Below are 18,968 nucleotides of genomic sequence, written 5' to 3' on the forward strand. Positions count from 1 at the left end.
AATAAACCTAACCAAAGAGGAAAAGGATGTATACCCTAAAAACTACAGAACACTTCTGAAAGAAATTGAAGAAGACACAAAGAGATGGAAAAATATTCCATGCTCATGGATTGGAAGAATAAATATTGTGATAATGTCAATGCTACCCAGGGCAATTTACACATTTAATGCAATTCCTATCAAAATACCATGTACTATCTTCATAGAGTTGGAACAAGTCATCTTAAGACTTGTGTGGAATCAGAAAAGACCCCGAATAGCCAGGGGAATATTGAAACAGAAAACCGTATCTGGGGGCATCACAATGCCAGATTTCAGGTTGTACTACAAAGCTGTGATCATCAAGACAGTGTGGTACTGGGACAAAAACAGACACATAGATCAGTGGAACAGAATAGAGAATCCAGAAGTGGACCCTCAACTTTATCGTCATCTAATATTCAACAAAGCAGGAAAGACTATCCACTGGAAAAAAAGACAGTCTCTTCAATAAATGGTGCTGGGAAAATTAGACAGCCATGTGCAGAAGAATGAAACTAGACCATTCTCTTACACCATACACAAAGATAAACTCAAAATGGATGAAAGATCTAAATGTGAGACAAGATTCCATCAAAATCCTAGAGCAGAACACAGGCAACACCCTTTTTGAACTTGGCCACAGTAACTTGCAAGATACATCTATGAAGGCAAGAGAAACAAAAGCAAAAATGAATTATTGGGACTTGATCAAGGTAAGAAGCTTCTGCACAGCCAAAGAAACAGTCAACAAAACTAAAAGACAACCTACAGAATGGGAGAAGCTATTTGCAAATTACCTATCAGATAAAGGACTATTATCCAAGATCTATAAAGAACTTACTCAACTCAACAGCAAAGAAACAAACAATCCAATCATGAAATGGGCAAAAGACATGAAGAGAAATCTCACAGAGGAAGACATAGACATGGCCAACAAGCACATAAGAAAATGCTCTGCATTACTTGTCATCAGGGAATTAAAAATCAAAACCACAATGAGATACCACCTCACACCAGTGAGAATGGGGAAAATTAACAAGACAGGAAACAACAAATGTTGGAGAGGATGCGGAGAAACGGGAACCCTCTTACACTGTTGGTGGGAATGTAAACTGGTACACTCACTCTGGAGAACTATGTGGAGGTTCCTCATAGAGTTAAAAATAGATCTGCCCTATGACCCAGCAATTGCACTGCTGGGGATTTACCCCAAAGATACACATGCAGTGAAACGCCGGGACACCTGCACCCCGATGTTTATAGCAGCAATGTCCACAATAGCCAAACCGTGGAAGGAGCCTCAGTGTCCATTGGTAGATGAATGGATAAAGAAGGTGTGGTCTATGTATACAATGGAATATTCTTCAGCCATTAGAAACGACAAATACCCACCTTTTGCTTCGACATGGATGGACCTGGAGGGTATTAAGCTGAGTGAAATAAGTCAATCGTAATAGGATAACATTATATGGTCTCATTCATTTGGGGAATTTAAATAATAGTGAAAGGGAATAAAGGGAAGGAGAGAAAATGAGTGAAAATATCAGTCAGGGTGACAAAACATGAGAGACACCTAACTCTCGGAAATGAACTAGGGATAGTGGTAGGTGAGGTGGGCGGGAGGTTGGGGTGACTGGATGATGGGCACTGAGGGGGGCACTTGGCAGGATGAGCACTGGGTGTTATGCTATATGTAGGCAAATTGAACTCCAATAAAAAATAAATAAAAATAAAACAAGAAAAAAAAGAAATTGTCTGTTAAATATTATCAACGAATTAAAAATTCAAAGACACTACGTGAGCAAAAAAAAAAGAAGAAGAAGAAACGAAAACACTTCCACAACCACTCAGGGGTGAATTCTTATTTAGATCATGGATGGAATTCATGGTAGAGCTCTGATTTGGTGATTTAAACTAAGTCTGGCTCTTTGTCCAGTTACCAGACTATGAGATACATAAAGAAAATAATTAGAAGGTCGTTCCTTTTTGGTACCTTTTTTTCTTTCTCTTCAGATCATGAATTTCTTGAGGGTCATGGTAAATACTTTGGATTTGGTTCTAAAAGTGTTAGGAAGCTATTGGAGTCTTGTGAACAGAAATGGGATGTAATCCAACTTAATATTCTAAAAGGAACACTCTAAAACTATAGGAATGGTCTATAGCTATAACCTGGAGCCTTCCCAAAAATCTGCCATTGCTTAACATAGTCTTTTCCCCTATGAATTATTCTCTTCTAGGAATGTTATTCTTATATCTTTGTGTTCATGTCCCTCCTCCCCATTCCCTACCAGCAATAGAGATGTTTTCCATGATTCTTGGCCCTATATTATCTTGAATGTGTTTTCCAAGGGTAACCAATTTGTTTGCTGACTGAACTAACTTCCTTGTATTTTTGTCTGGCCCTCAGGCTATTTCTCAGGTATATGATAGAGATGAAGTCTTCCAGATATCTGATATTCTTAACTGAGAGAATAAGTGGTATGGTCTGGCAAATTCACCTAATTACTCAACATTATGCTTCTATCTTTCAGAAAATACTGAAGGAAGGACCTCTACTGAAGAACTGTAATTCCTTCAAGAGATGGAAGCTTAGGTATTTTCTGGTTCGAGGACAAAGGCTCTGTTTTGCACACCATCCTGCGGTAAAAACATATATAGAACATATGGAATATTTATTCTATAGAATATCTATATAATCTTGTCATTTGGTTTAGTGGGTGGGAATGCCAGGAAATGTTTGTGTGAGGAAATAGGCCAATTAGGTAAAGAAATGTTAGCAAACATCAAGGTAGAAGTAGAGATCTTCTATTTTTCCTTTAAACTTGTCCTTTTGGGCCAAATGGGGGACATTTTTCTCTTCCTTCCCCTTCTTCTTTCTCCTCTCTTTTATAGATTCCTCAATTTTCTTCTGTATCAGAATCAACTACACAATTTGTGATGCCCAGTACAAAATGAAAATGCAGGGCCCCTTATTTTAAAAGCAAGGGAAATATGTCATTAAAGATACTAAAATATAATACAGTGATTTTGTCATGGCATCTTTTATTTGTTGTTTAATGTCATTCTAAGAAAAAATAAAATTTTAAATTATTAGCAGTTTTGCCATTCTTCTGTATATTGTACAATGCCAGTTTTTAAAAAGATTTTATTTATTTATTCATGAGAGACACAGAGAGAGACAGAGACATAGGCAGAGGAAGAAGCAGGCTCCCTGCAGGGAGCCTGATGTGGGACTTGATCCGAGAACCCCGGGATCATTACCTGAGCCAAAGGCAGAAGCTCAACCACTGAGTCACCCAGGAACCCTACAATGCCAGTTTTAAAAGCAAATATGAAAGCATTTAACTCACATGAAAAACCACCAAATTATATAATTTGTATTTAGTATCTCATGCACACGCATATATTTTGTTTTCACCAGCATACCAACTCAACTGTTTTTATTTCACATCTTGATACTTACACATTCTATCAACACCCTGACTGAAAGGAAAAGGAACTATTGGCTGCCCTATCGTTCCCTTTCCTTCAATGTTATCATTTTCACCATAAATTGTTGGTTAATATATGGAAGTAACATAAGTAAGAAAGAAGACAATAGGGTACCTTGGTTGATCATGTTTCTTAGAACACCATTGCCTTTTTCTATATTTGAAGCAAGTTCTAGTTCCTATAGAAAGTGTGGCCTCTCAGGGCTATCAACTCCCTTACTTATTCAAACAGAGGTGTAACAATCTTATCTTGTACTTGCTTTGAGTCTCGTTAAACCCCCACATATCATGGGTCCACTGAAATTCTATGCTCATGGGCATCATGAATACAAGTGAAGTGACAAAACATAAGGTGGACATGCAGTTTGTACATATCACCTCTGCTCATGTTCATGAACTATTATCCCACTAGACCACCTCAAAACATGTTCAAAGATAAAATTATTTAAAATGTCAAGATTGCAACCACAGAACATTAAACCAAGTACAGGGCTTTTCTGAACATGGTTTTTTAAAAATTTTCTAAAAACTTTTCTTACATATTTTTTAATTGGAGTTCAATTTGCCAACATATAGCATAACACCCAGTGCTCATCCCATCAAGAGCCCCCCTCAGTACCTGTCACCCAGTAACCCGCACCCCCCGCCCACCTCCCTTTCCACCACCCCTTGTTCATTTCCCAGAGTTAGCAACCTCTCATGTTCTGTCCCCTTTCTGATATTTCCAACTCATTTTTTCTCCTTTCCCCTTTATTCCCTTTCACTATTTTTTACATTCCACAAATGAATGAGCCCATATAATGTTTGTCCTTCTCCGATTGACTTATTTCACTCAGCATAATACCCTCCAGTTCCATCCATGTCGAAGCAAAGGGTGGGTATTTGTCGTTTCTAATGGCTGAGTAATATTCCATTGTATACATATACCACATCTTCTTTATCCATTCATCTTTTGATGGACACCGAGGCTCCTTCCACAGTTTGGCTATCGTGGACATTGCTGCTATAACCATTGGGGTGCAGGTGTCCCAGCGTTTCACTGCATGTGTATCTTTGGGGTAAATCCCCAACAGTGCAAATGCTGGGTCATAGGGCAGATCTATTTTTAACTCTTTGAGGAACCTCCACACAGTTTTCCAGAGTGGCTGCACCAGTTCACATTCCCACCAACAGTGCAAGAGGGTTCCCGTTTCTCCACATCGACTAACATTTGTTGTTTCCTGTCTTGTTAATTTTCCCCATTCTCACTGGTGTGAGGTGGTTTTGATCTCATTGTGGTTTTGATTTGTATTTCCCTGATGGCAAGGGATGAAGAACATTTTCTTATGTGCTTGTTGGCCATGTCCATGTTATCCACTGTGAGATTTCTGTTCATGTCTTTTGCCCATTTCATAATTGGATTGTTCGTTTCTTTGCTGTTGAGTTGAATAAGTTCTTTATAGATCTGTGAACTAGTCCTTTATCTGATACATTATTTGCAAATATTTTCTCCCATTCTGTAGGTTGTCTTTTAGTTTTGTTGACTGTTTCTTTTGCTGTGCAAAAGCTTATTATCTTGATGAAGTCTCAATAGTTCATTTTTGCTTTTGTTTCCCTTGCCTACATACATGTATCTTAGAAGAAGTTACTGTGGCCAAGTTCAAAAAAGGGTGTTGCATGTGTTCTTCTCTAGGATTTTTTTAAATAATAAATTTATTTTTTATTGGTGTTCAATTTGCCAACATGCAGAATAACACCCAGTGCTCATCCCATCAAGTGCCCCCCTCAGTGCCCACCACCCAGTCACCCCCACCTCCCGCCCTCCTCCCCTTCCACCACCCCTAGTTCGTTTCCCAGAGTTAGGAGTCTTCCATGTTCTGTCTCCCTTTCTGATATTTCCTACCCATTTCTTCTCCCTCCCCTCTATTACTTTTCACTATTATTTATATTCCCCAAATGAATGAGCCCATATAATGTTTGTCCTTCTCTGATTGACTTGTTTCACTCAGCATAATACCCTCCAGTTCCATCCACGTTGAAGCAAAAGGTGGGTATTTTTCGTTTCTAATGGCTGAGTAATATTCCATTGTATAATACATAAACCACATCTTCTTTATCCATTCATCTTTTGATGGACACCGAGGCTCCTTCCACAGTTTGGCTGCTGTGGACATTGCTGCTATAAACACCGGGGTGCAGGTGTCCTGGCGTTTCATTGCATCAGTATCTTTGGGGTAAATCCCCAACAGTGCAATTGCTGGGTCGTAGGGCAGGTCTATTTTTAACTCTTTGAGGAACCTCCACACAGTTTTCCAGAGTGGCTGCACCAGTTCACATTCCCACCAACAGTGCAAGAGGGTTCCCTTTTCTCCCCATCCTCTCCAACATTTGTGGTTTCCTGCCTTGTTAATTTTCCCCATTCTCACTGGTGTGAGGTGGTATCTCATTGGGGTTTTGATTTGTATTTCCCTGATGGCAAGTGATGCGGAGCATTTTCTCATGTGCTTGTTGGCCATGTCTATGTCTTCCTCTGTTAGATTTCTGTTCATGTCTTTTGCCCATTTCATGATTGGATTGTTTGTTTCTTTGCTGTTGAGTTGAATAAGTTCTTTATAGATCTTGGAAACTAGCCCATTATCTGATACGTCATTTGCAAGTATCTTCTCCCATTCTGTAGGTTGTCTTTTAGTTTTGTTGACTGTATCCTTTGCTGTGCAAAAGCTTCTTATCGTGATGAAGTACCAATAATTCATTTTTGCTTTTGTTTCTTTTGACTTCATGGATGTATCTTGTAAGAAGTTACTGTGGCCGAGTTCAAAAAGGGTGTTGCCTGTGGTCTCCTCTAGGATTTTCATGGAATTTTGTCTCACAATTAGATCTTTCATCCATTTTGAGTTTTTCTTTGTGTATGGTGAAAGAGAATGGCCTAGTTTCATTCTTCTGCACATGGCTGTCCAATTTTCCCAGCACCATTTATTGAAGAGACTGTCTTTTTTCCAGTGGATAGTCTTTCCTGCTTTGTCGAATATTAGTTGACCCTAAAGTTGATGGTCCACTTCTGGATTCTGTTCCATTGATCTATGTGTCTGTTTTTGTCCCAGTACCACACTGTCTTAATGATCACAGCTTTGTAGTACAACCTGAAATCGGCATTGTGATGCCCCCAGATATGGTTTTCTTTTTTAAAATTCCCCTGGCTATTCGGGGTCTTTTCTGATTCCACACAAGTCTTAAGATGATTTGTTCCAACTCTATGAAGAAAGTCCTTGGTATTTTGATAGGAATTGCATTAAATGTGTAAATTGCCCTGGGTAGCATTGACATTATCACAATATTAATTCTTCCAATCCATGATCATGGAATATTTTTCCATCTCTTTGTGTCTTCTTCAATTTCTTTCAGAAGTGTTCTGTAGTTTTTAGGGTATACATCCTTTTCCTCTTTGGTTAGGTTTATTCCTAGGTATCTTATGCTTTTGGGTAAATTGTAAATGTGATTCACTCCTTAATTTCTCTTTCTTCAGTCTCATTGTTAGTGTGTAGAAATGCCACTGACTTCTGGGCATTGATTTTGTATCCTGCCACACTGCCGAATTGCTGTATGAGTTCTAGCAATCTTGGGGTTGAGTCTTTTGGGTTTTCTTTCTTTCTTTTTTTTCTTTTCGGTTTTCTATGTAGAGTATCATGTCATCTGCAGAGAGGGAGAGTTTGACTTCTTCTTTGACAATCTGAGTGCCTTTTGTTTCTATTTGTTGCCTGATTTCTGAGGCTAGGACTTCTAGTACTATGTTGAATAGCAGTGGTGAGAGTGGACATCCCTGTCTTTTCCTGATGTTAGGGTAAAGGCTCCCAGTGTTTCCCCATTGAGAATGATATTGGCTGTGAGCTTTTCGTAGATGGCTTTTAGGATGCTGAGGAATGTTCCCTCTATGCTTACACTCTGAAGAGTTTTGATCAGGAATGAATGCTCTACTTGGTCAAATGCTTTCTCTTTATCTATTGAGAGGATCATATCATTCTTGGTTTTCTCTTGCGGATATGATCAATCACATTGATTGCTTTACGAGTGTTGAACCAGCCTTGCATCCCAGGGAAAATCCCACTTGGTCATGGTGGATAATCTTCTTAATGTATTGTTGGATCCTATTGGCTAGTATCTTTTGAGAATTTTTGCATCCACGTTCATTAGGGATATTGGTCTATAATTCTCCTTTTTGGTGGGGTCTTTGTCTGGTTTTGGAATTAAGGTGATGCTGGGCTCTTAGAATGAGTTTGGAAGTATTCCATCTCTTTCTATCTTTCCAAACAGCTTTAGTAGAATAGGTATGCTTTCTTCTTTAAACGTTTGCTAGAATTCCCCTGGGAAGCCATCTGGCCCTGGACTTTTGTGTTTTGGGAGGCTTTTGATGACTGCTTCAAATTCCTCCTTGGTTTTTGGCCTGTTCAGTTTTTCTATTTCTTCCTGTTCCAGTTTTGGTAGTTTGTGGTTTTACAGAAATGCATCCATTTCTCTAGATTGCCTAATTTATTGGCCTATAGCTGTTCATAATATGTTTTTAAAATCGTTTGAATTACTTGGTGTTGGTGGTTCTCTCTCCTTTCTCATTCATGATTTTATTAATTTGAGTCTTTTCTCTCTTCTTTTTTATAAGGCTGGCTAATGTTTTATCTATCTTATTATTCTTTCAAAGAACCAACTCTTGGTTTTGTTGATCTCTTCCACAGTTCTTCTGGTCTCTGTTTCATTGAGTTCTGTTCGAATCTTTATTAACTCTCTTCTTCTGCTGTGCGTAGGATCTACTTGCTATTTTTTCCACAGCTCTTTTAGGTGCAAGGTTAGCTTTCGTATTTGAGTTCTTTCCAGTTTTTGGATGGATGCTTCTATTGGGAGGTATTTCCCCCTCAGATCTGCTTTTGCTGTGTCTCAAAGATTTTGAATGGTTGTATCTTCATTCTCATTAGTTTCCATGAATCTTTTTAATTCTTCTCTAATTTGCTGGTTGACCCTTTCATCTCTTCGCAGGATGGTCCTTAACCTCCATGTGTTTGAAATCCTTCCACACGTCTTCTTGTGATTTATTCTAGTTTCAAAACATTATGGTCTGAAAATATGCAGGGGACGATCCTAATCTTTTGGTATCGGTTAAGACCTGATATGCGACCCAGTATGTGGTCTATTCTGGAGAAAGTTCCATGTGCACTTGAGAAGATTGTGTATTCCGTTGCATTTGGATGTAAAGTTCTGTAAATATCTGTGAAATCCATTGGGTCCAGTGTATCATTTAAAGTTCTCGTTTCTTTGGAGATGTTGTGCTTTGAAAACCTGTCGATTATAGAAAGTGCTACATTCAAGTCACCAAGTATGATTGTATTATTATCTAAGTATGTCTTTACTTTGGTTATTTTTTTATTTTGGTTATTAATTGATTGATATATTTGGCAGCTCCCACATTCAGGGCATAAATATTCATGATTGTTAGTTCCTCTTGTTGGATAGATACTTTAAGTATGATATAGTGTCCCTCTTCATCTCTTACTAGTCTTTGGGATAAACTTTAATTTATCTGATATAAGGATGGCTACCCCTGCTTTCTTTTTGTACCATTTGAATGGTACATGGTTCTCCAACCTTTTATTTTCAGGCTGTAGGTGTCTTTATGTCTAAAATGAGTCTCTTGTAGACTGCAAGTAGATGTGTCTTGCTTTTTATCCAGTCTGAAACCTTGCGCCTTTTGATGGGGTCATTAAGCCCATTCATGTTCAGAGTTACTATTGAAAGATATGAATTTAGTGTCATCATGATACCTATTCAGTCCCTGTTTTTGTGGATTATTCCCTTGGACTTCCTCTTTCTTTTACAGAGTCCCCCTTAATATTTCTTGCAGAGCTGGTTTGGTGGTCACATATTCTTTTAGTTCCTGCCTGTCTTGGAAGTTCTTTATCTCTCCTTCTATTCTGAATGAGAGCATTGCTGGATAAAGTATTCTTCGCTGCATGTTCTTCTCATTTAGGACCCTGAATATATCCTGCTCGCCCTTTCTGGCCTGCCAGGTCTCTGTGGAGAGGTCTGCTGTTATTCTAATATTTCTCCCCATAAACGTTAGAGATTTCTTGTCTCTTGCTGCTTTAAGGATCTCTTATCTTTGGAATTTGCAAGCTTCAGTATTAAACGTCAAGGTGTTGAGCAGTTTTTATTGATTTTAGGGGGGATCTCTCTATTTCCTGGATCTGAATGCCTGTTTCCCTTCCCAGATTAGGAAAGTTTTCAGCTATGATTTGTTCAAATACATATTCTGGATCTCTGTCCCTTTCGGCGCCCTCAGGAACCCCAATTAAACATTGATTTTTCTTCCTCAGGCTGTAATTTATTTCCCTTAACCTATCCTCATGATCTTTTAATTGTTTTTCTCTTTTTTCCTCAGTTTCCCTGTTTGTCATCAACTTGTCTTCTATGTCTCTCACTCATTCCTCTACTTCGTTAACCCTCGTCATTAGGACCTTTAGTTTGGATTACATCTCAATAAATTGATTTTTAGCTTCTGCCTGATTAGATCTCATTTCTGCAGTCATGAAGTCTCTTGAGTCCTTTATTCTTTTTTCTAGAGCCACCAGTAGCTTTATAATTGTGCTTCTGAATTGGCTTTCTGACATTGAATTATAATCCAAATTTTGTAACTCTGTGGGAGAGAGGCCTGTTTCTGATTCTTTCTTTTGAGGTGAGTTTTTCCTTCTAGTCATTTTGCTCAGTGCAGAGTGGCCAAAAACAAGTTGTACTTGATAGAAGCGTGAACTCTTCTCACTGTAGCATTCCAGCTGTTCTCTCTTTAAATCTCAGGCTGAATTCATAGGTTTTCACAATGATTTGAAAGTTATCTAGGTAATTTGGTGGGGACAGTGGACTTGGGTACCCTACTCTTCAGCCATCTTTCCCCTCCCCTGAACATGGTGTTTTGTATGAATGCCTTTCTTATTGCTGGCTGGATGTTCCTTATTATAGGCAACATATAAAGAGATACAGGCCTCAAACTGGACAGTACTGGCAACAAAGTTAAAGGCTGCCAGCTGATAAAAGAGGAGCTAATAACTCTTATCTGTTCAAGTAGGTCCTTAGCTGGACCATATTCCATTATCTTCTCCAGATAAACCCTTAGGTTTGATTATTTCTGAACCACCTAAGACTTCCTGTAAATTCACATAAGAGTTTTAAGAAGAGTTGTGTTTTGCTTTAGTTTGATTTGGTTTTTGTTTGTCACATAATATATCAACAAAAATGATGAGGCTAAATAAATTCTAGCACTCAAGTCAAACAAATGATTGGCTCATGACTGCCAAAAATACCTGTGTGTGAGTGTGTGTGTGTGTGTGTGTGTTTAACCTTTTAGTGTCTCTTGACATTATTAATCAGATGGTTCTCGTGCTTCTCCATCTTATCTTTTTCCAGTTTGCACGCTTTGAAACAATTGATCTGTCTCAAGTCGCCTTGGCAGAAAGCAGCTGTAGAAATCTTCGCCATAGTTTTTGTGTAAGTAATATTGGAAATGACTGAATGGGTTAAGGGTGTGAGCTAGCTGGGTAGAGGGATTGCCATACCCATGTGTTGCCTCTTTGGAGGTCAGGTTTCCCATGTCTCCTTTGATCCCAAAATGTATGGAAATCCATTTAAAGTAGCATTGCAAATGAGGGCTGAAGATTGTTCACGTAAACATTTTCCACCAGCCCATTGATAGAGGGAAAAAAGTGATGTTCCCTATTCTCTATTATGACCCTGATATAAAGCTGAGGTTATTTTCGGGTGGCGGGGAGAGTGATCATTACAAAAAATCAATCTTCCTGGTGAAGGTGATTCAGAAGAGTATCATTGGAAGGTTTTCAAGAGACTGCTAATATATTGTAGAACATATCAGGATAATCAAAGCTACATGATACTCTCTCGTTTGAGGAGGTATATAAGAGCCTATATCCAAAGTGAAAGGTACCTTATGCTGAGATTACTGATGAAAGCACCTCAACGAAAGCAGAGTATTTTCTAGTGGTACATTCAAGGGCTTGGCATTGCTGAAATATCATAAGTAATTTCTTATTCAAGTGGATCCAGACCAGAAAGTTCACAAAAAATAGCAAGTCCATTGGCTCAGGAATTGTCCTACCTACCTCCTCCTAGAACTGTCTTCTCCCAGCTTCAATGGTGGGTTATTGAGACTAGTGTTTCTCTTCAGGAGGGTAATACCTAGCAGACTAAAGGGCTAGCTAGCCCAACACCCTGCTTCTGTGACTGGTCCATATTCCATTTTCTTTTGAAAGGAAATCAGTAGGATATTAGAGGGAGACCCTACTATAATTTCTCTCTCATTACATCGCACTGACCTAGGGTAAAGTTGAGAGTTCTGTTCATCCATTCCCACAAATATCAACCTTTGGGTGATGAGCATATAGACTAATTTTTTTTGTCTTTATTCTACAATGAAATCTCAAATACTAGGATGCTTCTTAGCCTAATTAAAACACAGCTCCACAATGAATGGGTTTGGACCAAAGGAATGGTTCTTATCATAATTCCTACTAGATTCTATTCCCATCTATCACAGAATCTACTATGCTACATGCAAATGGAGAAATTGCTTGTTGGTGTAGTGATCTCTAGTTCCAAGATTTAGGGGGCTGGTAGTAAAGGCAAATAGGGCCACTGAAGCAATCGCTGATGCTATAGCCATCCCTCCTGCCTTCTGGGAAAAGACCAAGTTCTGACCATGGTCTGCCTCTGCTAGACCCTCATCATGGCTTTCTCATTATTCCTGTCAGGGTTCATACACCAGCCAGGATTAAGAGACACAATGGTAAAATTCTCTTCAGGTTGTCTTTGACCATAAGCAAGAAAGAAACTGGTTTAGATTCTTCACTATTTTCACTCTACCCTCAAACAGAAAGAGGCAGACCCTGTTGAAGCATAAACCCTTTTACAATTTTTAAGTAGACAAAGCAGCAGTAAGTGAGTAGGATTTTCAGGCAACCTCACTAAAGTGATAGATGGTGCATGGCTTAGTACTTATGAACATGTATTCTGGAGCCAAAGAATCTAGATTTTAATTCTGGCCCAGCTTTCTGCCTGCTAGGTGGCCCTGGGTCATTAAACCCCCTTTGCCTTGGGTTTCCTGACTGTGAAATGAGAAAAACAATAATACCCATCTTATGGGTTTGTAATGAAGATTGAAATAAATAATATACATAAAGTGTAATAGAGTACTGCCTGGCACATAGTAAGTCCCATCAAAGTGTTATTTATTACTATTATCATTATTATTATTTTGGGTATTTATCTGAGAATTTCTGTCTTAGATTTAAGAAGTGGCTTGGTAGACCTGTCTAGTCCTTGGAGAGGCTCTCTTTGGGGGCAAAGTTGTGGAATGTGAACCAGCTAATAATGTGACTTTTTGTTCAGGTGATCACACCGCAACGAAAAGTTACCCTGGCTGCACCCAACCGGAAAGATATGGAAGAATGGATTAATGTCATAAAGACTGTCCAACAGGGAGAAATTCGTAAGGTAAATAGTAGAGAATTCACACAACTCCTAGAAGTAAACAATTGATTGCATTAGTTAAGCACCTTTCAAACAATGAAATAATAAGATGGAAGTAGAGACCATCTGGTCAGGAATTATAGATGGCTATCATTAGAAAACCTGTTTAGAACTATTTATAAATAGGGGTAATTCACTTAGACTTGACGTTGGTAAGTATGTGGCTTAGATACATTTGTACACATCCAGTTGATATGTAGATGTCACTGTATGCCCAGTGGATGAGGCACTCAAAATGCATGTGATCGGCTAACTTAGATGTTCTTGTGTTAGCAAAGCTGCAATCAGCAGTTTTGCCCTGGATCTGCTGAGTGACTATAGTAACAGCTAATGAAACTGAGGCTCACAAAGGAGAAAGAAACAGCAAAAGATGAAATAACTACTCAGTGGCAAAGGCAGGATTTGGACTCAGAGAGTTACAAGACAGTGCATAATTGATTGCCACATGAATGAAACAGACAGCAAAGTGGTATAAGAGTTCAGGAGAGAAAAGTATGGGCTGGAGTTCTCTGGGAAGAGTTAATAGAGGATAGATTTGAGATTTACCTTGAAAGATGAATAGGATTTTACTAGCAACAAGGGATTAGGGGAAGGGGGAAGTCCTAAACAGGGGGATTGGTATAAGCAAAAGCTGAGTAATTGAAAAACAGAAACTTTTTGTAATAGAGTAAAAGGGAAACTCCATTTGACCAGAAGAGTTTGGGAAAGTTAGTTTAAGAAGTATTTGGAGAGGTTGCCTGAGCCTGATTGTGGAGAATTATCAATGCTAGGATAAAGAGTGGTGAAGAACTACAACATATCAAAGTTCAGTTTAAAGATGGATTGGAAAAGAATGAGAGTTTATCAAAGGGATACTTTTTAAAGTCATGTAGCCTTTATTTGAATATTTCCTAAAATGGGGAACTAAACTTCTTGCAAAATAGTCCATTCAGAGGCACCTTGGTGCCAGGATGTATACATGGTTATAGGACTGGAGGTCATGATTCTTGTTGGGGGGAGTGGGAGGCAGTGATGACAGCTTTGGTGGGGTGCATGCAGTGGCACTTTCCCACTGGGGCTCAGTGGTAGCACCTTTTTCAGGGAGGTTGCTATAGTAGCTCTTTGTGGGGGCTCTTTGTAAGGTCCACAGCAGCATGGGCTATAGTAGCTCTTTGTAAGGTCCACAGCAGCATGGGCTCCAGGCAGCTGTGGTTGATTTGATTTAGCATCACTGAAGTCTGTAGAGCATCTGCATGTGTTCAGAGAACTGATGAGAACTGTTGGAATCTTCCTTCTCTTTTCCCTTATGGAGGGAGGTCAGGCTGAGGGGATTCTTTCTGGCCCCAAGCTCTGCCAGACTGGAGAATGAGGCAGTGCAAGTAAACTGCTTACTATGCTTTTCTACACGGCCATTCTGTTTCTGTGCTTCATAGAGTTTCTGCAGCTTCTTTATTATATTCTGGAGCTCTCTCATAGCTATTCTAGTTGGAATGTAGCTGTCTATTTGTTGTTTTTGATGTTTTTGTGGAAAGGGGATGAGCATTGGGACCTCCTAGTCTATCATCTTGCTGATGTTAGTATGAAAAATTAATTCTCTATATAACATTCTCAGAAGCAGTTGCTTAAATAGTTTGCTTTAAATGCTTCCAATAATCCAACCAGAATCATGACTTCCATTCTTATAACCATGTACACACCCTGGACCCCAGCTCCATGGCTCCTTAGCACACACTCATGCCTCACACACTAGGGCACTGTGATAAATGTACCTGTGCTCCAGTCCAGATACCAAAATTTTTCTGGATGACCCTGAATTCTAACCCCAGTGCCATGGCCACTCTACAGATGCTCACACCCAAGACATCAACACCATTGCCACTGTGAATGTGTTTGTGCCCCTGATCCTGGTACTACTACAACCACATTTGTGCCCACACACTGGACCTAGCAATAAGAGGAATCCTCTTGGCAATTACTTCCCTTGTGGAGGAAAAGGAAAACAGGAGGACCAAGCAGCCCTCACCACCAAGGAGCCCAATAGTTCTTTTTTTTTTTAATTTTTATTTATTTATGATAGTCACAGAGAGAGAGAGAGAGAGGCAGAGACACAGGCAGAGGGAGAAGCAGGCCCCATGCACCGGGAGCCCGACGTGGGATTCGATCCCGGGTCTCCAGGATCGCGCCCTGGGCCAAAGGCAGGCGCTAAACTGCTGCACCACCCAGGGATCCCGGAGCCTAATAGTTCTTAACACCAGTATGGAAGCCCACAGCTTTGGCCCATGAGGTCCCCTGCAGTCTTTGCCAACATTGGCCTCAGCTGATGGAGCTCCACAAAGACTTTGCTGCTCTGCCCTCCCTGAAGCAGGAACTACTGCTCCACACCTTAGAGGCAGAACTGCCATGTCCAACCCAAATTGGCACCCTCAGACCCACCTGTAAGTAAACGTCTTTACCCCCCAAAATGAGTCCTGACTGCTCCATCAAATGTGCAGACATCAACATAAGGGGACCAAAAACATGAAATATCAAGAAAAAAAGAACACCATCAAAGAATTAACAATAGTTTTCCAGTAATTGGCATCAAAGAAATATATATCTATGAATTTCCTGAAAGATAATTCAAAATAATTGTTTAAAGGAAGTTAAGTGAGCTACAAGAGAGCATAGATGGACCATTCAATAAAACAAGGAAAACAACACAGGAACAAAATTAGAAGCTCAACAAAAAGAAATCATTAAAAAAGAGCCAAACAAATTCTGGTGCTGAAGAATAGTATAAATGAAATGAAAAATGCAGCAGGGAGCTTTAACAGTGAACTTGATCAAGCAGAAGAAAAAAAATCTATAAATAGGTCATTTGAAATCAATCAGAGAAGAAAAAAGAATGGAAAAGCATAGATAAAAGCAAACAAATATATGCATTATGGGAGTTCAAGGAGAGAGAGGGGCAGAATTGTCCTTTAAAATGAAAGAGAGGGGTGCCTGAGTGGCGCAGTCAGTTAAGCATCCAACTCTTGGTTTCAGCTCAGGTTGTGATCTCGGGGTCCTGGGACTGAACCCCATGCCAGGCTCTGTGCTCTGCATGGAGTCTGCTTGGGATTCTGTCTCTATCTCCCTCTGACTCTCCCCCATGCTCTCTCTCTCTTTTTCTCTCTCTCAAATAAATAAATAAATCTTTAAGAAAAAGAAAATAAACTCTTACCCAAACAAATAAAAACTGAGGGAATTTGTCACCACTAGACCTGCCTTACAATCAATGTTTAGAGGAGTGCTCCAAATTGAAATAAGAACACACTGAACAATATGAAAGCATAAGAAAGCATAAATCTCACAAGCAAATGTAAATATATAGGTGTATAAGTATTAATATAACATTGATTATTTATGCATTAATTTATGTAGTGGATAAATTACTTATAATCCTAAAATAAAAGTTAATAGGTAAAACTTTGTCAATGGATATACAATATAAAAATAAGCAGACTCTGCATACAAGAACACAATGTATATATGTTGAGGGGAGTAACAGTGTAATGTTTTTGTATGCTATTGAAGTTAAATTGTTAAAACTTAAAATAGAAGGTTATAACACAAGATACTTTATACAAGCCTAGAGCTACCCCCAACAAAACAACTATAATAGGTATACAAAAGATAAAGAGAAGAAACCTAAACCAAATCAATACAAAAAATAACCATTAACAGTAAAGACAATAAGAGAAGACAGGGTCAAAACAACTGAAAAACATAGAAAACAAATATCGAAATGGTAATAGTGAATCTTCACTTACCAATAATTATTTTAAATATAAATGGATTAACTTCATCAATCAAAAGACATGGAGTATAATATTCTAGCTCCATCCATGTCATTGCAAATGGCAAGATTTCATTCTTTTTTATGGCTAACATCCCATTATATATATATAACACTTCTTCATTATCCATTCATCAGTCAATAGACACTTGGTCTGTTTCCATATCTTGGCTATGGTAGGTAATGCTGCTATAAACATTGGGGTGCATGTACCCCTTTGAATTAGTATTTTTGTATTCTATGGGTAAATACCTAGTAGTGCAACTGCTGAATCATAGTGAAGGTCTATTTTTAACTTTTTGACATCCTCCATACTTTTTTTTGGAGTGGCTGCACAAATTTGCATTTCCACCAACAGTGTGGGAGGATTTCCCATAAGTCAGTTAGAGAAAGACAAATATGTGATTTCACTCTTATGTGGAATTTTTTTAATAATAAATTTATTTTTTATTGGTGTTCAATTTACCAACATACAGAATAACACCCAGTGCTCATCCCATCAAGTGCTCCCCTCAGTGCCCGTCACGCATTCAGCCCCCCCCCCGCCCTCCTCCCCTTCCACCACCCGTAGTTCGATTCCCAGAGTTAGGAGTCTTTATGTTCTGTCTCCCTTTCTGATATTTCCCACACATTTCTTCTCCCTTCCCTTACATTCCCTTTCACTATTATTTATATTCCCCAAATGGATGAGAACATACAATGTTTCTCCTTCTCTGATTGACTTACTTCACTCAGCATAATACCCTCCAGTTCCATCCACGTTGAAGCAAATGGTGGGTATTTGTCATTTCTAATGGCTGAGGAATATTCCATTGTATACATAAACCACATCTTCTTTATCCATTCATCTTTCGATTGACACCAAGGCTCCTTCCACAATTTGGCTATTGTGGACATTGCTGCTAGAAACATCGGGGTGCAGGTGTCCTGACATTTCATTGCATCTGAATCTTTGGGGTAAATCCCCAACAGTGCAATTGCTGGGTCGTAGGGCAGGTCTATTTTTAACTCTTTGAGGAACCTCCACAGAGTTTTCCAGAGTGGCTGCACCAGTTCACATTCCCACCAACAGTGTAAGAGGGTTCCCTTTTCTCCACATCCTCTCCAACATTTGTGGTTTCCTGCCTTGTTAATTTTCCCCATTCTCACTGGTATGAGGTGGTATCTCATTGTGGTTTTGATTTGTATTTCCCTGATGGCAAGTGATGCGGAGCATTTTCTCATGTGCATGTTGGCCATGTCTATGTCTTCCTCTGTGAGATTTATCTTCATGTCTTTTGCCCATTTCATGATTGGATTGTTTGCTTCTTTGCTGTTGAGTTTAAGAAGTTCTTTATAGATCTTGGAAACTAGCCCTTTATCTGATAGGTCATTTGCAAATATATTCTCCCATTCTGTAGGTTGTCTTTTAGCTTTGTTGACTGTATCCTTTGCTGTGCAAAAACTTCTTAGCTTGATGAAGTCCCAATAGTTCATTTTTGCTTTTGTTTCTTTTGCCTTTGTGGATGTATCTTGCAAGAAGTTACTGTGGCTGAGTTCAAAAAGGGTGTTGCCTGTGTTCTCCTCTAGGATTTTGATGGAATCTTGTCTCACATTTAGATCTTTCATCCATTTTGAGTTTATCTTTGTGTATGGTGAAAGAGAGTGGTCCAGTTTCATTCTTCTGCATGTGGATGTCCAATTTTCCCAGCACCATTTATTGAAGAGACTGTCTTTCTTCCAATGGATAGTCTTTCCTCCTTTATCGAATATTAGTTGACCATAAAGTTCAGGGTCCACTTCTGGGTTCTCTATTCTGTTCCATTGATCTATGTGTCTGTTTTTGTGCCAGTACCACACTGTCTTGATGACCACAGCTTTGTAGTACAACCTGAAATCTGGCATTGTGATGCCCCCAGATATGGTTTTCTTTTTTAATATTCCCCTGGCTATTCGGGGTCTTTTCTGATTCCACACAAATCTGAAAATAATTTGTTCTAACTCTCTGAAGAAAGTCCATGGTATTTTGATAGCGATTGCATTAAACGTGTAAGTTGCTCTGGGTAAAATTGACATTTTCACAATATTAATTCTGCCAATCCATGAGCATGGAATATTTTTCCATC

General features: G+C 39.1%; 1 protein-coding gene across 2 annotated transcripts in view; it reads left to right on the top strand.

Annotated features, from left to right (window-relative positions):
* The window catches only part of DGKK (diacylglycerol kinase kappa), a 172,358-nt gene that overhangs the window by 45,880 nt on the left and 107,510 nt on the right, over positions 1-18,968 (top strand). For both annotated transcript variants that reach the window (XM_072746355.1, XM_072746356.1), the window contains exons 2-4: positions 2,553-2,663; positions 10,932-11,012; positions 12,927-13,031. In XM_072746355.1, coding sequence (XP_072602456.1) covers positions 2,553-2,663; positions 10,932-11,012; positions 12,927-13,031 — 297 coding nt within the window. The remainder of the gene's footprint in view (positions 1-2,552; positions 2,664-10,931; positions 11,013-12,926; positions 13,032-18,968) is intronic.

This window comes from Vulpes vulpes, unplaced genomic scaffold (assembly GCF_048418805.1).
Source record: "Vulpes vulpes isolate BD-2025 unplaced genomic scaffold, VulVul3 u000000667, whole genome shotgun sequence".
In the NCBI taxonomy this organism is placed as follows: Eukaryota; Metazoa; Chordata; class Mammalia; order Carnivora; family Canidae; genus Vulpes; species Vulpes vulpes.